Raw genomic sequence first — 23,334 nt, 5'->3', positions numbered from 1 at the left:
TAAGTGTTTAACCAAAGTAATCAGGACTTTGATACTCATGGGAAGCTTTCTCATCTATTTTGGAGTCTCTGTTTTGTTCTATTTTCTATCTTGATGCCAGTGCCACACACTCTTTTGTTGTACCTTTATAATAATGTCTTGAAGTCTGTATAAGTTTTATAACTTTCATTATTCTTTCAAATTATGTCCGAACTTGGTGATTTTAAACAACTACAATTATGTATTTTACTCACAATACTGCATTATAGACATAATATTAGGAGTCTCACTGGGATGACTCGAACAGTTAGGGCCTAAAAGAGTTGGGTTGCTTCCTAGGCTCTCTTTTTGTTCCTGTTATCTCAGAACTTCTCCATGTAGGGTCCACAAGTGGTGTCTCCATGTGTTCTCTCCAGCATGGTTGCTCCACGATGGATAGGCTAATTACCTAGCAAATCAGATCTCCAGGAGTCGGTGTTCTCAGAAAAAAAGGCAGTTGACAAATGACATTTTATGATTCAGTCTTTGAAGGCATATACCTTTACTTGTCAACTCATTTGAAGCATCCAGGAGCCTACTCAAATCCATCTGCAGATGGGGCAGGGGGAATACAAAGATCCCATTCATGATGGAGGAAGTCTTAAAGAATTGGAGGCCATGTTATAAAACTGCCACATAAGCCAACTCACAAAGAAGCAAGTGGCTGGGTGGAAGAAGAAATTGAGGACTGGATATAGAGAATAATGCCCCGTGATAGACCCCACCCCTGCCAACAAAATAAAAGTCATTAAGCTCTCATTACATTATACAGGGTAGTAATATCTAACAAATATTAACCTTTTCTGTAGGTATCCTTTTGTTAGACGTGTTTCTAATGAGAAAAGGAAGAAAACTACAATGCCCTATTTTGAAACTTTTCTCCTACTACCTACTAGCTCACATATATCTTAGAGAAAGGGACACTTTATTGTCAGCCAAGGCTTGTTGGGCCACGTGGAAATCACTGGGATCTATGTAAAAATACATACATCAAAATATTGAAATGAAGTATATGAAACTATTAACAGTGATTCTCTCTGAATGGTGGAATTATATTAAAGTAAGTTACATGAAATTACCAGTAGCCATTTGTTTGTAACCTGCTAAAAGGCAATTTTAGATATTTCAATCTAATAGGTGCTTTTGGGCTTTCTTCCTCATTCTTTATATATTTTTCCACATTCTTTTCAATAGGTGTATACTACTTTCATAAGTAGGAAAATAAATATAATGTTCAAAGAACAAAGAAACCAGAGTACTTCAGAGAATGCATTATTTTTCTGAACGTGCTGCAATGATGCATCATCTCTGAGAGTACAAAAAACAGCAGAGTAGCCTTTAGATATAAAAATGTGCTAAAACACATTTATAGAAACCTGATCCTATCAAGGAGAACTCATATTTAACCGAAACACACTTATCTCGTGAAAGCAGGAAACAGGTGTTACATTATAACTCTATGAGTCTAAGGGTAGATGCTGGGCTCTCTCGTGTTTCAGAAAACACTAAGGCGAGCTTTTAGCAATGGGAAATGCTTGCAAAGAAGGCAGCTGGGTTCTAGTAGGACACAGCTGGGCTGTTTCCTCTGGTTTATGTGGGGAACAGTTCACTGCCAAGGATGAGGCAAGAACAGTTCACCCAGGCCATTCTAGAGGTATTTTTCTGGCACATTTCCAAACAGAACAGTGGTGCTGGCCACCAGGTGTAGGGGAATAGTGACTGTCCTCCTGAAAGAAGGTAACTGCTTTCCTCAACATAAATTCCTGGAAGGAGAAATCATTAGCTTACCGGGTTGGAATTTTTTAAAGTTCTTCAAGTATACTGCCAAATCATTTCTAGGAAAAAGCTCTTTATTAATTCTTAACAAAATGTTACCATCACGACAGGTTTTAAAGATACAGAGTTGGTTCCTTAAGAAAGCTGCCTCACTAGGTATGCTGCATTTGTATGCTCTAAGGTGTTTCAGTTGTGGTATTCTTCCTATGGATTTTGTAACTATTTTCTGCTAGGGAGAAGGGTGAATTGAGCAGGCATTGTAGATTCTCTGTGATATACAACAGGCTGTAAGTGTGTTCTATCCTGCCTGCCGCTGCTGCTTCTGCTGATGCCTGAGGGGGTAGCTGCTATTACGGTCCTGATTTTAAGCAGTCTTTTCTATCTTTCAACCATCCAAGTAAGTGAAGCTGAAGTTAGCCTGAGGTCCAACAGGGATTTGAACTCTGGTGTATAAACACTCATGTGTAGAGGCCAGCTATTGATCCTCTAGCCAAAATGAAAACCTTTACAGTCTAAAGTATTGAAACTCTTATATAACAATGTTGTACTTTCGCCTTCGAAATGTTTATATAAGGTGAAACATTGCCTTCAATCAAAAGTTTTAAAATCATTAGATCAATGTTAAGTTACCAAAATCTAGCCCTTCTAAACCAGTAGCCGTACTAAATTAATGTGTGGGTGTGTGTGGGTGTGTGTGTGTGTGTGTGTGTGTGTGTGTGTATTTGCCACTGAAAATCTACCTAGCAAATGTCTGTGCCTTACAAATCTGTCTTACAATTTAGGAATTACTTTCTGTCATCCCACGTGAGGCATCATCTGTGTATTAGGTAATCAAGCTAAAATGGAGAGAAACAAAAGAGAAAGGGGGGCTATTTCTACTTTGACTTTTTCCCCATAACTCCATGTCCTGTGGGGTTTTATACTTCTTTGATGCTTACTTTCTTCTCTCCATTGCTTACTGTCTTACTCACAGTTCCACAAAACCAATTCTGGATTCCCAATGGGAAATTAACACAGTAGGCAAAAACTGCCCAGGATACCATTCTGCCTCCAGTAGGGTGCCCTCATTACACCCACCATACTGTTCTCAGGAAGTATGAAAATAAATGCAAACTATTGAAGCCTCATCTCTTCCACAGATAGTTACATTTTAATATTAGGCCCTTGAAGGCAAATAACTTTTCTGCAGATGTGAAGGAAGGCCTTTCTAATTAGAGGGGAGATTTTAAATAAATAGCAGAGAGAAGTTTATGCAGAGGTCTTTCTGGTAATCAGTTTCCAAATCTGTAGATTTTGGAGCTCCCTCCACACCTATTGGTCTAGGATCTTCTGAGTTAGCTCTCCCCCGAATCCCAGAATTTAAAAAAAAAAAAAAAAAAAAAAGAAACCTCATTAGATTATTGTGATGATTGTCTGCATGCAGGAAACTACTGTTTTGTTTTTAACCATCTAATTCCACTCCAATGCCATCTGTTTCATAAAGCCTTATCTAATATCAGTATCCTCTCCAATTCTGAGTCCATTGACAAAGGTAGATTTACTACTTTGTGTTCTCCAAACACCTTGTAGTTACAAAATCCACTTTGTGAGATTTATGACTCCATATTATATTTAATAGTGTTGGATCTTTCTCTTTAGACATGAACTTCTTAAGACTAAAATGCCTAATCAAGTTGGTGTTCAAATATTAGGATGAATGGATGGATGGATGGATGGATGGATGGATGGATGGATGGATGGATAAGATGAATGGATTAAAATAGGTCATTGCTTGTTTTACCATTTTATATACAGTAGATGGAGAAGCATGTGCATAGGTTTTGTAAAAATGGAAAACCACTAAGCAACATGACTCAAAGTTTGAACTGAAGTCAGAAAGATAGGTTTTCTCAAACATGTTCTTTGCCCCCAAATTAGTACTGGCATATTCCATCAGTAAGGAATTCACAAATCTGGCAAGTTTGCATTTACAAGTCATGCTCGGATATTTTTTTTCCTCCTTTCACTATCTGAGTGATGGAAAGAGGGGAGAAGCCATAGAAATTTCTGAAATGTCATAAGCCATAAAATGTCAGTTATAGTCTATGAGCTGGAGAAAACAATGTTGCTAGTTAGATGCAAGCCAGGAAACCATCAAGCACCCACTAGCAAACCAATTTAGAAAAAAGAAAAAATTCATGAAAGAATTTCTTCTCTCAGTTTGAGAACAGCACCTTTTCCAAGAGGTTTGTTATACAATGTGGATCTGCCTTCACTTTTCTGTGGGCTGGCCAAGACTGAAAAGTGAAATGCCAGCTTAAGGAAAAGGAAAACTGTTCTTTTGAGATTGCCAGCCATTTCCAGATGTGGGAGTGCAAAAAAAGCCAATTCTCCCAAGATTTATAGTTATGTCTAGCTTGTTGACTCAAGCAGTTTGGAAAATCTACAGAGATGGTTTATTCGAACTAAACCGGTCTCCAAGTCTTTGGAGAGAGAGGGGGAGGTGAAAAAGCCAAAATAATATGTACATATTCTTGGAGTCAAATCCTTTGACTCTAGATTTTTATAACTTCTCAAGTAAAAAATAAATAAGTAAATAACCAATGCACACAGTACTGCCTAAGATGTGACAGCCCATTCTGTTGAAAATAAATTTATATGATTATTGCCCAATTATTTCTCTGAGTTTGCACAGCAACATCTTTAGTAGGCAATGGAATAGAAAAATACTGTTATTGTAAATGAGTTAAAAGGAATACTGAATCTCCAAACTCAGAGAATCTTTGACAAAGTCGCATAGGACCCATGGTATTATAATTACATTTTCGCTATATTTTCAGGATTTTTATTATATCACCCTCACAGTGGTATGAAATTCTATGGGACATCTTACAGAAGTCGAAGAAATATGAGCTTAGTACATGATAAAAAAATAAAACAAATATTTGTTGACTATCCCATATGTGTCAGGCCCTTTTCTAGGTGCTGGTGATAGATACGCTGTTGAATAAAGCAAACAACATTCCTACCAAAGGACTTTATTTAATGTTCTGCGAAGAGAAGACAGGCAATAAATAAGTAAAGAATTAAAAAACAACGACAATGACAGATTGTGAAGGATACTACAACAAAGAAACTGTAAGAAGAAGAGGAGTGAGTAGGGACAGATGGTTGTGGGAACAAGTGGTTATTTCAACAAGACACATACCCAAGGAAAATTGATCTTGTTTTAAGACGATCAGTGTCATCAATGACATAATGAAATTTTAACCTTTCAGCATTTACTCTGAAATTTACATTTCAGTGTTTCTATTCAGTGGTAAGTTTTTGGGGTGAAGGAATTCACTGTGGAGAGAGTTTGGTCAATCAAGATACCAAAGAGATGGAATCACTTTTGTTTTTATTTCTTATTTGGCCTAGAAAACATGTTTGAAGCATGGATCTAGTGACTGTGTACATGATTCAAATAGATAAGTTAAAACTTTTAAAGGCTTTTGTTAATGAGCCTATAACTTCAGAGAGTGAGTGGGAAGATATTCAGTACCTTTTCCTATAAAACACTGGTTTAATTATACACTGTGACTAAGGAAGCAGGTGGGTTTTGTGCCCAGAATATTGTAGTTACAATAAATGCAGAACTGAAGTTTTTTTATAATCTGTGACTATTTGACTAAATAAATGTTACGTGTGTTAGATTAAATAAATACTCCATCCAGCTTTTAGCCCTGGCAGCCTAAAGAAGACCTCCAAATGGATTGGTATCTATAGTGTTTCATGGACTATTACAACTTAAGAACTTGATGGGGCATTTAATTGATTCCAGTGAGCCAGTGTAAATTTAAAGATCCAAATAGTCCATGTCTTGAATTTGCAGTTAAGATAACCATCAAATACATCTTCTAAGGGTTCTCAATATTATGTGACCCAACCTCACATCTCTTGCAACTTAGCGTAGGTATAAACTCTATTTTCTTTATTGTTTCTGAAAATCATCTGTACAAACTTTTAATGTAATAAAACGCCATGCTCATATGACTCTTGTGATGTATAGATTAGTCACCCTTGTGTCGAGTTCTCAAATTTTTACAGTTATGTTCCAGACTACAAGATAAATTCTTGGAAGAAATTCAAGTTGAATCTGTGAAGGCTGTTCATTAAGCAAAAAAAACATTTATTTGTATAGCTCAGAAAATATATACACAACAGCAGCAACAACAAAAATCAAGCAGCCTCTCACAAACTCAACTGCTCATTATAATACAAATGGTAAGGAATAACACCAAATGGTTGGCTGTGTGGAAATCATTAGTATTTGGTCTGGATACATATTCTGAGATATTCCTTACTGACACTGCTTCATACCCTGCCTGATAACATTATGATAGATGATTCAAATCGGGGAAGGCTGTTGGGGCGGGTCAGGCTGCATAATTTTTTGGTGAAAGTGAAACCAATAAGAGAGTTAAATTACCTTAGTGAATCTAAATCTATAGATACATTTAAATATGCACCATCATCCCATCATGAAATCAACTGAATAGGAGTTGAAAACAAGGTGTTAAGTAGCAGTATTTGAGGCCTGTGAATAATTAAAGTCAAGGCAGGTTATTACTTTGAGAGATCAAGAGTGATTACTTTAAATGTATATGTGAATTTTAGAAAACATTTTACCCCTTCACAACCTTTAAATCTACTTCCAACCTCCGTTGTTTAGAAAGTTTCCAATGCTTTGTGGTCTCTTTAACTGGTGACAGACAACAAATAATTATGAACACAGTTGTAAAGTCTTGTATATCCCCAATTAGAGTCTCATTAGGAGAGATATTCTGTGACTTAGTATGGAATCTAGAACTTCTTTACTGTTTTTATTTATGGCGTCATGATGATGATGACAGTGACGATAATGTTATAATAATTATTTCCTGCAAATTAAGCAAGTTTACATTTAGATGAATAATTTACTTCTTTATTACTCTGCTCCAGGTCATAAATACTTAAATAATGTACACAGAAATGCAAAATACTTACTAAAATCTATAGTTATTCAGTGACTTAAAATTATTCAATTGGTTAAACATATTTTCTCATTTTTAAAGAAATCATTTAAGTTAAATTTCTAAAGGAAAGAACTTGAGAAATTTTGAAATAAAGTATATAGAAAAGGAACATATATCTAGAGCAGTATAAGTTCTTTTAACTCTCCTCATTTTTCTTTCAGTCTAAGCAACTGCACAGAATATTGGAAATACCATAAGACACGTTGCTTTGTTATTTAGAAAGCTCCAGAGTCCTTCCCACCTGTGTGTATGCATCATTTATATACAGACTGTAACCCAGGAACAGCTACCGAAACTGCATGGTCTTAAGAGGCCTGAGACATTACCATTGTTCCTTGCTTCTGCCATCTGAACTAGAAGCATCTCTTTTTCCTTCCATTTTACCTTGGCCTGAAGCTCCCTGGAATCATCCCAAACCCTCCCCCAGTATTTCACCTTATTCTGGAAGCAGAGCTGACAATACTTTGATTTATGTTGTCCTACATTGAGGTTTTTAATAGTTTTTCTTCATCATAAACAGCATCACACCAAATAGCTTTGTGCATAAACTGTCCTACATGGTTCACATTAAAAGAAACTGACACTGTGTGTTCACCACCCAGAGTGATATATAAATGATGTATTACAGAATTGTACACTTGAAACCTATGTAACTTTACTAACCATTGTCACCCCAATAAACTTTAATTTAAAAAAGGAAGAAACTAACATAAAACTAATCTGTTGATTTGAACCCAGAAAGCATACCTATTAGATATGTGTTACTCATGTAAAATGGTAAAGGAAAATATGGGAAATATTTGGCTCTCCTTTTAGTTACTTACCTATCTGCCTCCTTCTTATAATTTTAAATTCCTTGTGGACAAAGATTATGCTTTGAAATTTTTGCATTTTCTGTGAGTCCAGAATTATTCCTTTCATACTACTCAGTAAAAGTTTGAAGTCTTCAACTGAATATGCAATGGCTTTTGAGTATTCAGTGACACAACACCTGTTTTTGCCTCCACAAGCTACAGTGCATGTGAAGCATTTCATTGGTCCTCTTTACACACAGTATCTGCAGTCGACAGGTGATGCATGCTAGGGGAAAGAGCCTTGCCAAAGGGATATCCCCTAACTAACACCCTCTTTCCAGATGTTTCTTCCCTGTGGTATATTCTGAATTATGAGGCCCCAGGAGGTGATTGCAATCACTGAGATGACATGTCACACCTGGAATTCAACACTCTTCTACCACTACACAATTTCACATAGTTAAATGTCAAATCTGTGTTGATTGCTAAGGAACTTTTGTTTCTCTGTGAAGTCAAATGTTGTGCTTAATATTGGTTTACCACTCATGTTTAGTACTTGCAGTATACCGTGTTTCCCCGAAAATAAGACCTATCTGGACAATCAGCTCTAATGCATCTTTTGGAGCAAAAATTAATATTAATGTGAACCATGTAGGACAGTTTATGCACAAAGTGTTTCTTATAGTAAAATAAGACCAGGTTTATGTAATATAATATAATATAATATAATATAATATAATATAATATAATACCAGGTCTAATATAATATAATATAATTATAATATAATATAATACTGCGTCTTAATGAAACTAAATGACTTTAAGATCAGATAGAATTGATAAAATAATGTAATTGAGAGGATAGACTGCATGATCTTATGACACTCCATCTTTTCTCTTAAATATACACACCGCTGTCTAAAGCTGTATCAGTTATATGTTTGAAATATATAAATAAACTAACCAGGATAAACTAATACCTGTGTACTATCTTCTATATAAATGAGGAATTTACTATGTAACTTGTTCTTCTATTTTCTTAATAATGGGCATTGGTATCCACCATGTTTCACCAAAAATAAGACCTAGTCGAATGAGCCTTTTGGAGCAAAAATTAATATAAGACATGGTCTTATAGTAAGGCCGGGTCTTTAATGTAATATAATATAATATAATATAATATAATATAATATAATATAATACTAGGTCTTATATTAATTTTTGCTCCAAAAGATGCATTAGAGCAGATTGTCCAGCTAGGTCTTATTTTTTGGGAAACAGGTATGTATTTGTGTATGTTTGTGTGTGTATACATTGACACATATACACATGTGTATTTCATAGTTTACTATATCAAACTATATATACCTACATCCACCTAGCCAAATGGTATTCTTGTTTAACGTTGTAAGTTTATTTTTATTAACTTCCTGTTCACCAGTAGTAAGTCATTCACATTTTTCCCTACTTTCTTTCTATGGTATTCCAATGTCTGTATTTCTGTTCTGTTTCAGTTAAGCTAAAAAGAGTCTTCTGTTTGGAATGGTTTTTAATTTTTTTTATTATTATTATTTGCCTGAGAAGAGCTCACTGAAGAGTTTAATGATGATATGTTTTAAATGCCAATTAAAATATGTCATTTAGAAACACTTACAATGGTATGTCACTTAGGAATAAGCCTTTTCCTCAACCATTGCAACAGTAACATATAATGGAATGCTTTATATTTGTAATTATCATCCTAGATTCTCTTGTTGCAGAGTTACGGTTCCGTTAAAAAATCAAAGATGATATTCAAAGTATGGGTAATTTAATTTATTCTTATGACAGATTTTAGTTACTGTGCTTTTTTTTTTTAAATAACGGTGGAAACATCTCTTGCGTAAAGAAACCCTAAGAATGTAACTGTTGAAAACAAACAGTAAAATAGCACATTTTTCTAATAATAATCAAGGTATCTAATTGCCATTTATTTAGCTTTGATATGGAACTTTAGTATACTGTAATTTTTATATAGTAAATCAAAACTTATGGCACAGGCCAGTCATATATACTACAAAAGTGAAGAAGTTCTGAGAGCAATTTTAAGGCATGGGAAAAGGGCAATACTTAAATTAAATGCAATATCATATATATATTTTAAGACATCCAATAATAAAAGCTAACACTGATGCCAGGTGCTTTTCAACATCATTGAACGTATACTGACTTATTTATTGTTCACAGCAGCTGTATATGGTCTGTATTATTATGATCTCCAGCTTTCAGGTGATGAACTAAAGCTGAGATAGATGAAGTAACTTGTCCTAGATAACACACTAGCCAGTAGAGGGCCCGGGATTGATATCCATGTTGTTTGAGAATTGAATGAGACCATCTAGTATTTGAGAGAATATGGACACTTTAATCCTGGAAGTTAATTTAGGGATTTATTTTTCTACCCAAATTCCCAAAGTGTATTCCATGATCACTAGTTTCACCAACTGCTCTGGGATAAAAGCTTCCATAGTCTAATACATCGGGGGGCGGGGGAGAAACATAATATTTTCCCCTTCACTCTTGGAGATTTTTAGTGGGCATAACAGAGTTTCTAAGAAATCCCCAAATGCAGGGACCTGTTTCAATCTGTGGTTTCCAGCCCACTATTTGGCAGATAGAACATTGAGGCTCAAAATACCTTTGGACACCGAAATCTTACCTCCCAATCCTGTACATGTTTTACCTTACTCAGCTCTTAAACCAGTATGAGGGCATAAATGTTCTGCTATTTTAATGTTCTTCCATATTTCCATTTTTATTTAATCATTTTAACAAGGAAACCATCATTATAGTGAAGATACATGGACAGAAGAGTCAGATTGGCTATATCTTAGTTTACATAAGAAAAAGTATCCCCGATAAAAATTCAATTTAAGCAATATTTAAGCTGTTTTGTTATTAAATATTCCACTTATCCTGAAGTATTTAATAACTGAAAGTTAGAGAAAAATAAACCAATCAACTGAAGAAAAATTAAAAAACTCTAGGAAAGTAGCGAGGACGTACAGAATCTGTTTTCTGACCACTGCATGTTTTCCCATTTCAGTTCCTCCGAAGATATATGACATCTCAAATGATATGACCATCAATGAAGGAACCAATGTCACCCTCACTTGCTTGGCCACTGGGAAGCCAGAGCCTTCCATTTCATGGCGGCACATCTCCCCGTCAGGTAAAGGAGAAGTATATCAGTGTTGTCTGTGCTTTTCAATATTTTCCTGTAACCTTACACATTCAGAACTTAAGAGTCAGCTTCTCTTTTACATCTTACTCATGAGGTAGGCAGGATGTATCTTTTTGTACTAAACACACTGTAGCTCACAAAAGTCAAATGAACATTGTATGTCCAAGCCCAGAATAGAACCCACATCTCTTGATTCTTAGTCAAGGTTATTTTCATTTTAGTGTACTGTATAATCACAAATCAATAGACAGAAGACTCAAATGGTGGAAATATCACAAGAGAAAGAACTTTGTTTAAATGTTTAAGGTGTTTATTCAACAGACATTCACATGTTAATAGGTCCTCATGAACTGCTAAGGTAATCGGGAGTAAGAAATAATACAAATTATGAGGTCGTTGGTTCTAGTTTGAAAATGTAGTTCAGAATTAAGGATCAGGTAGTTAGAATTAAATTTTAACTGAAGAGGGGTCTAAAAACTCAAGAGTTTAAGTAACTTATACAAGATCAAACAAGTACGTGAAATTAAGGGATATAACATGTTTACAGGTTTATGGTGCTTCTGCCACAGTGTGCATATTCCTAAAGAGGAAGTTGAGGGTTTTCACAGCCACAACTCCAACAGAACCATCGATTTGTGTAAAATTTAAATACTTGAACTATGTAGCTTTGAGTGTACCATGGAAGTGAGGGTGGTGATTTTAATGAATAGGATACCACATTTCAGATAATACAATTTTACTTAATTTATTTTATATATGTTTTTAGTGAAAATAGCTCCCACAAAGCTAGTATGATGAAATTACTTTTAAAGAAATCAGAAAGGCACATTTTATGTAGGCATAAAAAGAGTACGATTAGAACATCTATTTTGTCTGCTAATGCTTTCTTTAATATCACTTATCCTTAAGTGTCTTTCAGTTTCCTCATTTATGCAGTAGATCTAATGAAACTTACTCACATCATATGCTTAATATCACTATTAATGTGAGGAAAAAATCAATATAACAGCAGTATACACTTATATAATATGCATTATGGACCTTACAGTATTTCTGAAGCATGAGTGTGCTCTTGACTGCTAACGCTTCACTTCCTCGAGTGGCTACAGAACCATAAAACTGTTATGTGAGCACTGAATTAGTGACCGGAATCTCTGTGGGTGTGAGACAAACCCAGGGCTGGCTGTTAGGATACATGTGCTCCTATCTCAACTTCCCTATTCACCAGTTCAGCCAACCTTAGTGCAAATCCCTTAGCCTCAGTGATTCTCAGCTAGTTTTCTACTTTCCAAAAATCAAATGATAATAATCCTTGGCTATTGTGAGACTCAAAAAAGATAACAGGCATAAACGTGCTTTAACAAATATAAGATGATATGCAAATGTATGATTCTTAATCATCTTTCCAGTGATTTAAATCTGATATGGTAATATAATTTTTGTAAGAACGAAGCACATAATCTCCATCTTTATATAATTTAAGATTAATATTTTGGACTTAACTCTCCTGCTTTGGAGTGCTTGTTATTATGCATATTCTTCTTTTTTGAGTGCTTGGATACATTTTTGTTTAATTAAATAGCATGAATGTTGGTTAGTGAAGTTATTAGAATAATGATGATGGATAACATCATGAAGCTGAAGGAAGACAGATTGGGTTTATAAGTTAAACTGTGTATAGATTTGTTTTCCTGATCCTGCCAAACTGCAAATTAGTAAAATTAGCATAAATATTAACTATTATCCAATAAATAGCTAGACATGGCTGATATTTTTATTAATGTTTCCAACAGTTTCAAATTATAATTTGTTAATGATCTATATTCAAATGCACAACACTGTGGAGTTTCTGCTTTAAGTAACATGTCTGATAATTCTATATTAACTTTTTTCAACTTATGTATTTATATTTGAATACAAAATTATAATTCACAGAATAATTATTCACCGATCTGTTTATATTTTACCTAAAAATAACAGTATGTTGGATATTCTCCTCTTTTCTTCTGCTATAACACATAAGAAATGTGGTTCAAAACAGCAGTCACCACGTGAACAGGGTTTAGTGTCAAAAACAGATGTCGATACACAGTTGACCCTTAAACAATGTGGGTTTTAGTGGTGTCGACTCTGAACATTCAAAAATCTGCTTATAGCTTTTCACTCCCTCAACATTTAAATTGTCTGTGGGTTATCTGTTGGGAATTGTTTCCAAGACCCACCATGGACACCAAAGTTCACATGCATTCAAGTCCCCTATATAAAATGGAAAAGATGAATGCGTACAATGGGCCCTTAGCATCTGTGGACTCCTAACTGCAAACTAAAATTAGTACAGATATTTATTGAAAAAAATCATGTATAAGTGGATCCATGTAGTTCAAACTCGTGTTGTTCAAAGGTCACCTGTATTCCCTGTCAACATTAGAAACAATGGCTAGTTTGTGTACATGTGTGATTTGTTTATATACTTTTATCAGTATCTTTGGCAATTCTTGCCAACTCATTCATGGTCTTTTCTATTAGGTGGTGCAAAAGTAATTGCAGTTTTTGCAATTATTTTTAACCTTTTAAACAGCAATTATGTTTGCACAAAACTAATAGTTTTAAAAGTCAATAGGGATGTCTGATCACAGAATGATATCTCCACAGAGCTTCTCCCTAATCTACAAAACAATTAAGTTTGTGGTTTCAACCACATCACAGACATTACCTGAGCCAGTTGGAGTTGCCATTCCACCTGTTAGTTCAAACAACTCAGTGTATGTTCCCCTAAAATATCTCTCCTAAGAAGTTTCTGGATATATGAGCTTCCTTAGAGTTTACATACCAATGATTCCTTTCTATTGTTTTTTTTTTTCTATTCTATGTTTAGGAATTAATTTCAAATTTATATTTAAAAATTATTTCAGAAATCATACAAAGAACATACTATATCCTTTACTCGGTCTCCTATATGATCATTTCTCCCATTTGCTTCATTATTTGCTGTGTGTACAGTATGTAGAAAAAATACGTGTACATATATTTTTTTCATTGAATCATTTGAGAGCTACCTGTATGTATCATGCCCTTTTCTCCCTTGTCGTGATGATGGTTGTGGGGAGCAAGAAGGGTGGTGCGGGGTTAAGAAAAGACAGTAGCCATGAATAGAGTGCAAGCAGGGCCAAGGGACCCCAGCCTCAGGACTGGGCCCCCAATTGGGCCTACACATTAGCTTTCATTAGTTAGGTAAGGATAAAGCCTGTCAATCTCAAGATCTGTGAATTCCATACATCATAATAGGAAACTGATTCAAGCCAATCACCCTTGCCTGCAGGCAGCTGAACTGTAAGTCTCAGGATGTTTGTACTTCCCCAAGGGACAAAACCTTTATGCATATAAATAGATGGAGAGCACATCATTGAATCTCTTCCCTGCAAGTTGTGGGAAGGAAAGCAGCCACAGAGGTAGGAGCTCTCCTTAGCCGGGGGAAGGTGGGGGGCTGTGCCCAGCTCTATGAACCCCGTTGATTCTGTTGGTCCCCACTCGACTGCACCTGGCTTGAGTTGTCCCCCCACCACCACCACCACCGCCGTGGGAAATCTTACTCATCATTGACCAGCCATCTTTCTGGGGCCAAACAGGGAGACATAAGGTGCAAGCACAAAGGTGAAGCAAAGTCCCTGAAAGGATCCGTCTCACAGACTTTCCTTTCTTTAGGGGCAGGTACTAGGAGACAGACAGGTAGGCTGCTGCATGGCAACCCTCCCTAGTTATTGCAGTGTGCATTTCTGAAGAACTAGGATATTCGCTGACATAACCACATTGCAGTTTCAACTTTCATACATTTAACATTGTTATCATACTTTTATTCTACTACTCTACATATTCCAATTCTGTCAACGGATCGAATAGCGTCCTTTATAGAATTTATTTTTCTCTAGTACAGAATCCAAGTATTGCATTTAATTGTCAGACCACATTAGTCTTCTTTAGCCTGGAAATTATTTCCTTAGTCTTTGTTTGTCACTACTGAACATTGACATTTTTTTAAAATGCATGTACCTCTTTTTAAAAATAGAACATTTCTCATTTTTGGTTTTACTCTTGTTTCCTCATGATTAGATTCTAGTTATGCCCACCTGGAAATAAATAAATGAAGTTGTAGCCTTCTCAAGGAATGATATCCAGAGGCACAGTATATCCATCTGTTCCTCATTTGTGATGTTAATTTTGATTATGAATCAAGGTGTTGTCTGATTTCTGCACTGTACAGTTACTTTTTCTTCCCCATGCTACCAATAAGCAGCAGGGGAAAGATTTTAAGAGCTTAACATGTAAATACCTGCTACTTGTCAACCTTACCCTTAGATTTAGCATTACCAGTGATTTTTTATTATTATTATTATTAGTTTCAGGTGCACAAGACAAAGCAAAACTTAGACGTTTCTCATTTATATCCCTCACACTGTGTGAACCACCCTCCCCATATCCACTATCCCTCTGTACGTTCCCCAAATTAATTTTCAAAACCCCGTGGTCATCAGTGATTCTTTTGTGAACCAATCTTAACCCTAGTGATTACAAAAGATGATTACCAATTAGCACTTGGCATTCTGCTGTTAACAAGAACCTCACTTTCCCCTATTTGTTATTAATTTGGTCATTTATTAACTTATTGTGACATAGACTCATAGATTCCTGACTTGTAAAAATTGTTATAATTCATTACTGTTTTTAATTATTGTGATGCTCAAATTGTCCCTAATTTGGTCAGTGGGGGTTACTTTATTCTGATTCCTGTATCCTTGTGATATGCCCCCATCTTTTTCCCTTTTTTTTTTTTTTTTTTTTTTTAACACATTCATACTTTCTTGCATGATGAAATATGCCAGCCTCATCTTGCATCTTTCCTTCCCCAGCTCTGGAATCAACCATTTCACTTTACTGCACATGATTAGACACCATACACTTAGGGTTAGTATCATTATATATTAGTATAAAATAGATAACTGTTGATTGGCAAATTATAGCAAACTTATCAGAGCCTCAGAGGTCTAGGCTACTTCCTGTGATTTTTCTATTAACCACAAGACCTTATGTAACCTCATTGCAAAGGCTAGACCATAATTTGTTTGGTTTTATCTAACAACAAGTGTGGAACAGGGCCAGGAATGTAGCATATATACAAAAATGCGTATAGAATTAATAGGAAAAATATTTATATCCAGGAAACTTTAAGGGGGAAATTGTTCTATCACTAGAGATTTAGATAAGTTCATACATCTTTATTTACAAGAGAACCTATTATATTGACTAATCTCTGACTGGGTCCTATCTACTTAGAAAACTTTTTAGGTTTTCTGAAAATTCCTAACATAAGGGGTATGATTCCCTTTAATTCCTACTAGTAATTTCTTATAAATCAGATGGTACCAGAATAGCATAGAGATTAAGTTCATGAAATTTAATGTCAATCATAATTGGATTTGAAACCCACATCTTCCTTTTACCAACTGTAAGATCTTAGACAAAATTAAATTCTTTCCACTTAAAGTATAAAATGGTGATAATAACTATACCCAATTCACAGAAGTGCTATGAGGACTAAATAGAATAGTATAGAATATTGAACAAATTTTATGACTTAGAGTAAATATTCCATAATATTAACTATTAATGTGCTACTGAAATGTGTTTGAATTTTTGACCAAATAGAATCTCCAACCCTCTTTCTGAAATGGAGGGGCCTGTTTACAGCTCTTAAATGCAACTCACAGAGCTGTTGTCAAATGAGGGAATTATGAAGTTAAAAATCACTTTGAACTTCTGGAGAATATTGACAAGTTTACATAAGCCATCTGATTTTGCATATAAAGACAAAATAAAATTTTAATTACATATTTTATTAACAAATCTAAAGTCAGTCAGAAAAAAATAGGAAAGGTTAAAATACAAATTTTAAAATAATAGTTTACATGTAAAAAACATCTAGGCATTTTGAAAGCTTCTGTCTAATTTTCACTTGTTATTCATTGCTGTTTATCTTAGTCTCTGTTTCCTAGTTTATACCTATTCTTTGCTATCTGAAATTCCCGGAGATGTTCTCACTCTATCCTGCTAGTGTTTATTATCTGACAAAGATACTATTTTGGCTCTGAAACTAAAATATGAGCATAAACAATGACTGTATGTCTCAAACTCTTTGTTGTCTAATTTCCATATGCTTAACGCCTTTTGATGGATATTCTCTCCCTAATTATCTAAAGCACTTAAGACTGTTACCTAACTCAAGGTAAAGCCTGTTCAGTTAAGCCACCTTTCTTCTGTTATGTTCTGGATTCCATCACTTCCCATTTTTCAGATCTTTATTCCACTGGATATCCTCTTTAACCTCTTACCTTCTGTTGATTCCGTACTGTCCACATTTAAACAGGCTCAAGTTGCTCTTTTCTGAAATCAGTCCTTCACGGATTACTTTTGTTTAGTAAACAATTATTGAGCACTTATAAAGGAGAATGCAAACAAGTTGTCAGAGATGTAGGAATACATACAGAAAGCCATGATTTTGAGAAACCAAAGAGGAAAACGTTTCCTACAGCAGTGAGTGGTGACCAATGTTAATCAGGTCAAATAGGAGCCAGTAATTACCTGTGGGTTAGGTTATTTGGTAGTCATCGTGAAAATTCAGTGGCATAATGGGCCAGAAACTCAATTGTGGAGGATTAAAATCAAATTAGCAGTGAGGAACTAGATGTGGAGGCAAAACTGTATCCATTTAGTCTAGGTGGAAATTTGATTTCTCAACTTTCACACATATTGTGTCTGTTGTTAGAAATATCCCCTGTCCCTTCTTCCAATTGACAAACTCCCAATCATCCCACAATGTTTCATGAAACCATTCTAAGCATCCCAGGAAAAGTCAGTTGCCTTTTCTTCCATAGTTGCATAGTACTTTGTGCTGAGTGGAACTCATTCTTGGAATTGTAGTCTTTGGCTTTGTTTGTCTGCAGCCTATGGGACAGGAAACTTCTAATGTCAGGAATCAGTGTCTATTCACTATTATGTCATGTGGCTTAGCACAGGACCTGGCACAAAGTAGGGGCTCCATAAATATTGTGAAACTAATGAATGCTGCTCTCTGTTCTTGCTTTCCACATGACTTCTGAGAACTAGAAATTAAAATCTGAAAAGAGAAAACATGGTAGTGACACGAACATTTCCTTTCTGATGTTTCTCCATTACCCCTATCACCCTAATATAAACCACACATACCCCTAAATATGAATCAGCCTTGTATTTTCCTTTTAGTCAATATGGCTACACCCCTGTGATATTGTGATATTGTGAAACCTATCTTTGATCTTCACCTGTCACAGAGCTCCTAAAACCTTCAGAAATTCCTAAGTCACAAGAGCAGTAAAAGAGTCTTTTGTTGTTGTAATGAGATGACTTATGAGCTCCGAAGAATAAGGGCTGGTCGCCAGAACTACCAACCCTATGAATAGGGGGTTGGAATTTTCAGTTCTACTTCCATGACCTCTGGGGAGAGAAGAGGGTTTGGAAGTTGTATCAGTTGCCAATGGCCAATGATTTACCCAATTATGCCTTTGTAATGAAGCCTCCATAAAAACCAGAAAGGACAGGGTTTGGAGAGCTTCTGCTTTGGTGAACATGTAGATTTAGGAAGAATGATGTGCCTGGAGAGGGCATGGAAGCTCCATGCCCTTTTTCCGTACCTTGCCCTATGTATTTCTTCCATTTAGCTGTTCTTGAGTTATACCCTTTTTTAATAAGCTGGTAATCTGGTAAATGAAATGTTTCTCTGAGTTCTGTGAGCCACTCTAGCAAATTAATCAAACCCAAGCAGGAGGAGGTCACTGGAACCTCCCATTTATAGCCAGTGAATTGGAAGCACAGGAGATGACCTGGGCTTGACTGTCATCGTAAGTGGGAGGAAGGTATTCTTGTGGGACTGAACAGTTAACCTGTGGAATCTGGTGCTATCTCCTGATAGATAGTGTGGGAATTGAATGGAATTATAGCTGACATCAGAGAACTGCTTGGTAGTGTGAGATCCCGCCTTCTCCATGTTGGAATTGGGTTCAGAACCTTAACTTCATTAACATAAAGAGCATCAGCTTGCACCAATTTTAGCTAACGTGGTTAAACTAACATTGAGACATTATCTTCTATACTGTAGGCAGAATGGGAGGTACTTGCACATACTTGCTCATTTAAGTGTCAGACTAAACTTTGTGGTCAGTATTATTATCCTCATTGTGCAGGTCAACATGGCACTCAGAGTGTTTAAATATACTGCCCCAGATGAATGTGATTTTTTTTTTCACTTTTTACTGTGAAATAACTATAGATTCATAGGAAGTTGCAAAGTTAGTACAGAGAGCTTCCGTGTACCACCCAGTTTCTCCCACTGATTACATCATATTTTAGGTTGGTGCAAAAGTAATTGTGATGTTTACAATTATTTTTAACATTTGAAACCACAATTACCTTTGCCCCAGCCTAATGACTGTAGTATGACACCAAAAGTAGGAAATGGACTTTAGTGCAATGTATGCACATAGTTCCGTATCATTTTATCACATGAGTTGATTCATGGAGGCACCACCCTGATCAGGATACACAACTATTCTCTCAACACAAAGATCTACCTTATGCTATCCCTTTATAGTCACATCCACTCCTTCCCTACCCACCATTCCTAACCCCTGATGCCCATTCATCTCTTTTCCATATCTGTAATTTTGTCATTTATAGAATGTCGTGTAAATGGAATCATACAGTGTGGGACCTTTTGAAATTGGCTTTTTCACTCAGAATAATGCTCTTGAAATTTATCCAAGTTGTAGCATGTTTCAATAGTTTGTTCCTTTTTATTGCTGAGTAGTGTCTCATGATATGAATGTACCACCATTTGTTTAACCATAAATGTATTATACAATATTTTGGTTGTTTCCAGTTTTGGGGTATAACAAATAAAGTTGCTATGAACAATTTTATTTCTTTTTAGATCCTTTTACTTTTAACCTATATGTATTGTTGTATTTTAAGTGAGTCTTATGTAAACAACATATAGTTGAGTCATTTTTTTAATCCTTTCTGACAATCTCTGTATTTTAATTGGTGTATTTAGGTCATTGACATTCAACTTAACTATTGATTTGTGAGGACTGATGTCTGACATCTTTTTGTTTTCTCTTTGTTCCCTCTGTTTTTTTTTTCCTTTTTCTGTGTTTTCTTTTTCCTGACTTTCTGCATGTTACTTGAGCATTTTTTTCAGAATTTCACATTGTTTTACATGTATTTTTGAGTGTGTCTCTTTGCATAATTTTTAATAGTGGTAGTAGTATCTATGTATTACCATATATATATATATATATATATATATATATATATATATATATATATAATATTCTAAGGATAGCCACATTTCACTAGATCCATTGAAGTGTAGAAACCTTACCTCCATTTACTTTCCAACTTTTATGATATACTTATCTTAAATATTTTCTCTACCTACATGAGAACTACATTAGACAGTATTATAGTTTTTATTTCAACTCTCAAATGTATATTAGAAAACTCATAAAAGGAAAGTATTTTGCATTTATCTATCTTTTTCCTTTCCCATTGCTCTTCATTCCTGATGTTCTAAGATTCCTTCTTTTATTGTTTCAATTTTATTTAGAAAACTTTCTTTAGCCATTCTTTTGTGACAGGTCCACTGGAGACAAATTCTCTTAGTAGTCTTCATCTGTGCATGTCTTCTTTAGTCTTCATTCCTGAAGTATATTTTTGCTGTGATAAAATACTGAGTTTAATAAAACATTTCAGTCATTGTTTAACATTAAAGTAGCATTAAAATGGCCATAAGACAATATTTGGAAATCATGTGGATTAAGCTATAGAAACTTTGAAAGATAAAAAGCAGTATTTTCCATGCTTACCATAAATATTACTCTGGGTTTACCTCAGCTATAAGTTAAGATGAATTATCTATCAAAAATAATAAAATATTTTCCATACAAAGAGATTTTTAAGGATTTTAAGATTATTAAATGAGAGCTGTTTTAGGAGAAACAGAGTAACCAATGTCAAGTATTCATTAGACTGTGGGTTCACAACTAAGACCTGTGGGCCAACCTGGCCTACTGTCTATTTTCATAAATGGAGTTTTTGTTGTTGTTGTTGTTGTTGTTGGAACACAGCCACGCTAATTCCTTCACATACTATCTATGGCTGCTTTCATATTACAATGGGAGAGTTGAGTAGTTGCAATAGAAATCATATGACCCACAAAATCAAAACTGTTTACTATTTGGTCCTTGAAGAGGAAGTTCATTGACCCCTGCATTAGATATTTTAAAAGAGTTTTGGGTTTTAAATTTTGTTTTCCAGCTGCAAGTCATACAGGTTTAATGTTAGCACATTAAAGCTTCCATAACCTTTAAGGAGAATTAAATACAATCTTAAAACAGAAAAGGTTAATTAGCAATCATCAGAGAAAAAAAATAGAAGACTGTAAAAATGAAAATTATTATCTAAAATCCATGTACACTGCTGAAAGATATTGTTTAAAATAATTCTGGTAATAGTTCAAATCATTCCAGGTACAAACTGAAAAGTATTACTTTCTATTAGTGAACTTGATTCTATTATCATCCTTCTTGTGTGAAAGAACGTTTCCTTCAGAATACTTGAGTGCTGGGCCAACACCAAGGGTGATACGATGAGGAGGCTGTGTGGGTGCTCCTTGCAAGCTGGCAGCCTGTCTCCCTAACACTAATTCTTTGAGTCTTTTTTTTTTTTCCAGGTTTACAATCCTGACACTGCATTTAGCTCTTTAATATTAGGAAGTAAAAATTCAGTAAAACCAGCAATTCATGCTGATGACATTTCGACAATTCCGGATCTCCAGATTACAAGCTATGGTTCTACTTCCTTTGTAGAGTTGCACTCTATGTAGAGCTTTTGTGAATTTCCATAATTGTTTTATATAATGAATAATTATATAATAAATGAATCTACATAATGATGGCAAGTTAAACTTTTACCATAAGATTACACACTAATAATTTATATATGAAGTTAAAATTGCCTCTTTGTTCTAAGAGTTTTCTTTATAGTAATTTTAACTTTCATGTGTCTGTTTCCAAAGTCTGTTCTACTTCTATCAGGCTAGCGGTGGGCTATGTGAAATTGTTTATATTCAAATCTGTTAATACCCGCTATTTGACTATAGGAAGCAAGATCACTTTCAGTATTTTAAGATACATCTAAGGCTAAACAACGCACTTGGGGATATGATGAATCAATATAAGAAATAATCCATTATTCTCAGCGGAAAGTGCCTATCCATATAAAACAGAAACAGGAACCCATGAAGCATGTCAAAACATTTCATAATAGATTCCCACTGCCCATCCCCTTCTTGGATCATCATTTTCTGAGAGAGCTAAGGCATTAGAAAAAAATAACAGTCTAGATTTTCTCTCCCCATAGTGGACTGAAGTAGGGTTTAAAAGTTGGAATCAGGATGTTTATATATTAAGAATTAGATTTTTGTAGAGATTTTTCCCTGAGTGATTTCAATGTCATGTTACCTATATTAGGGAAAGGTTTTACATAAACGGTTGTATCTAAACAAGTTGGAGGCGTGTTTACAAGTTATGTTGGAAAATGCATCCTTTACTCTGGTTGTAAACTTCATGCTTATTTATACTAAGGTGGGACTACATGTGTAAAAATTCTGTTCATAATATTGAAATGGATCCAGAAAGGATCCAGAAAGAGAACCAGGAGGTACTGTGCATGTAAAAAATGAGCCTAAATAATATTTACATTAAGTATTATTTATTAAATACTAAGTATGTCCCAGATATTTTTCTAATATATGTTAGGTTAAAATGTAGTCAGTAATTTACAAGTGAAGTATTATAACTTCATGTATCACAGTCATGAGGAAAAGAGCATGATGTTTGTTTGAACCCAGCAATTATTTAAACCTGGGCAGTGAGTGAAGATACAACTTGGTTTTACTTCCCCATAAATTTAAGATCATGTCCATCAACGCTACATTTGTACACAAGTCCTACTGGAATTTAAGTGCTGTTACTGGATTATTAATAAATAAACAAGCAAACATACATATATACACACACATATACAGAGGGTGCCAAAAAATATATACACATTTTTAAGAAAGGAAAAAACTGTTAAAATTGTAATACCCAATATATACCAATAACAAAAGATGAATACAAGTCACGTTTGACTTCTGCAATTACAAGAAGTGCTCAAAGTGGTTACCATCAGCGTCCAGACACTTCTGATTATGGCAAACTACTGCTTGAGCAACGTTGACCGAAGTGTCCACTTGTATACATTTTTTGGCACCCTCCATATATACATATGCACATATATATACACATATATATGTAAGGAAAATAAAATGTGTTAATTATGTTTTTTTAAAAGATCA

At 34.9% G+C, this 23,334-nt stretch overlaps 1 protein-coding gene across 2 annotated transcripts in view; it reads left to right on the top strand.

Annotated features, from left to right (window-relative positions):
- NEGR1 (neuronal growth regulator 1) overlaps nucleotides 1-23,334 on the top strand; it is an 839,463-nt gene that overhangs the window by 473,803 nt on the left and 342,326 nt on the right. For both annotated transcript variants that reach the window (XM_074334947.1, XM_074334948.1), the window contains exon 3: nucleotides 10,710-10,835. In XM_074334947.1, coding sequence (XP_074191048.1) covers nucleotides 10,710-10,835 — 126 coding nt within the window. The remainder of the gene's footprint in view (nucleotides 1-10,709; nucleotides 10,836-23,334) is intronic.

The sequence above is a fragment of the Rhinolophus sinicus genome, linkage group LG06 (assembly GCF_036562045.2).
Source record: "Rhinolophus sinicus isolate RSC01 linkage group LG06, ASM3656204v1, whole genome shotgun sequence".
NCBI classification, from domain to species: Eukaryota; Metazoa; Chordata; class Mammalia; order Chiroptera; family Rhinolophidae; genus Rhinolophus; species Rhinolophus sinicus.
The sequence above is the reverse complement of the archived record's forward strand: the minus strand, read 5'-3'. Positions and strand labels throughout refer to the sequence as shown.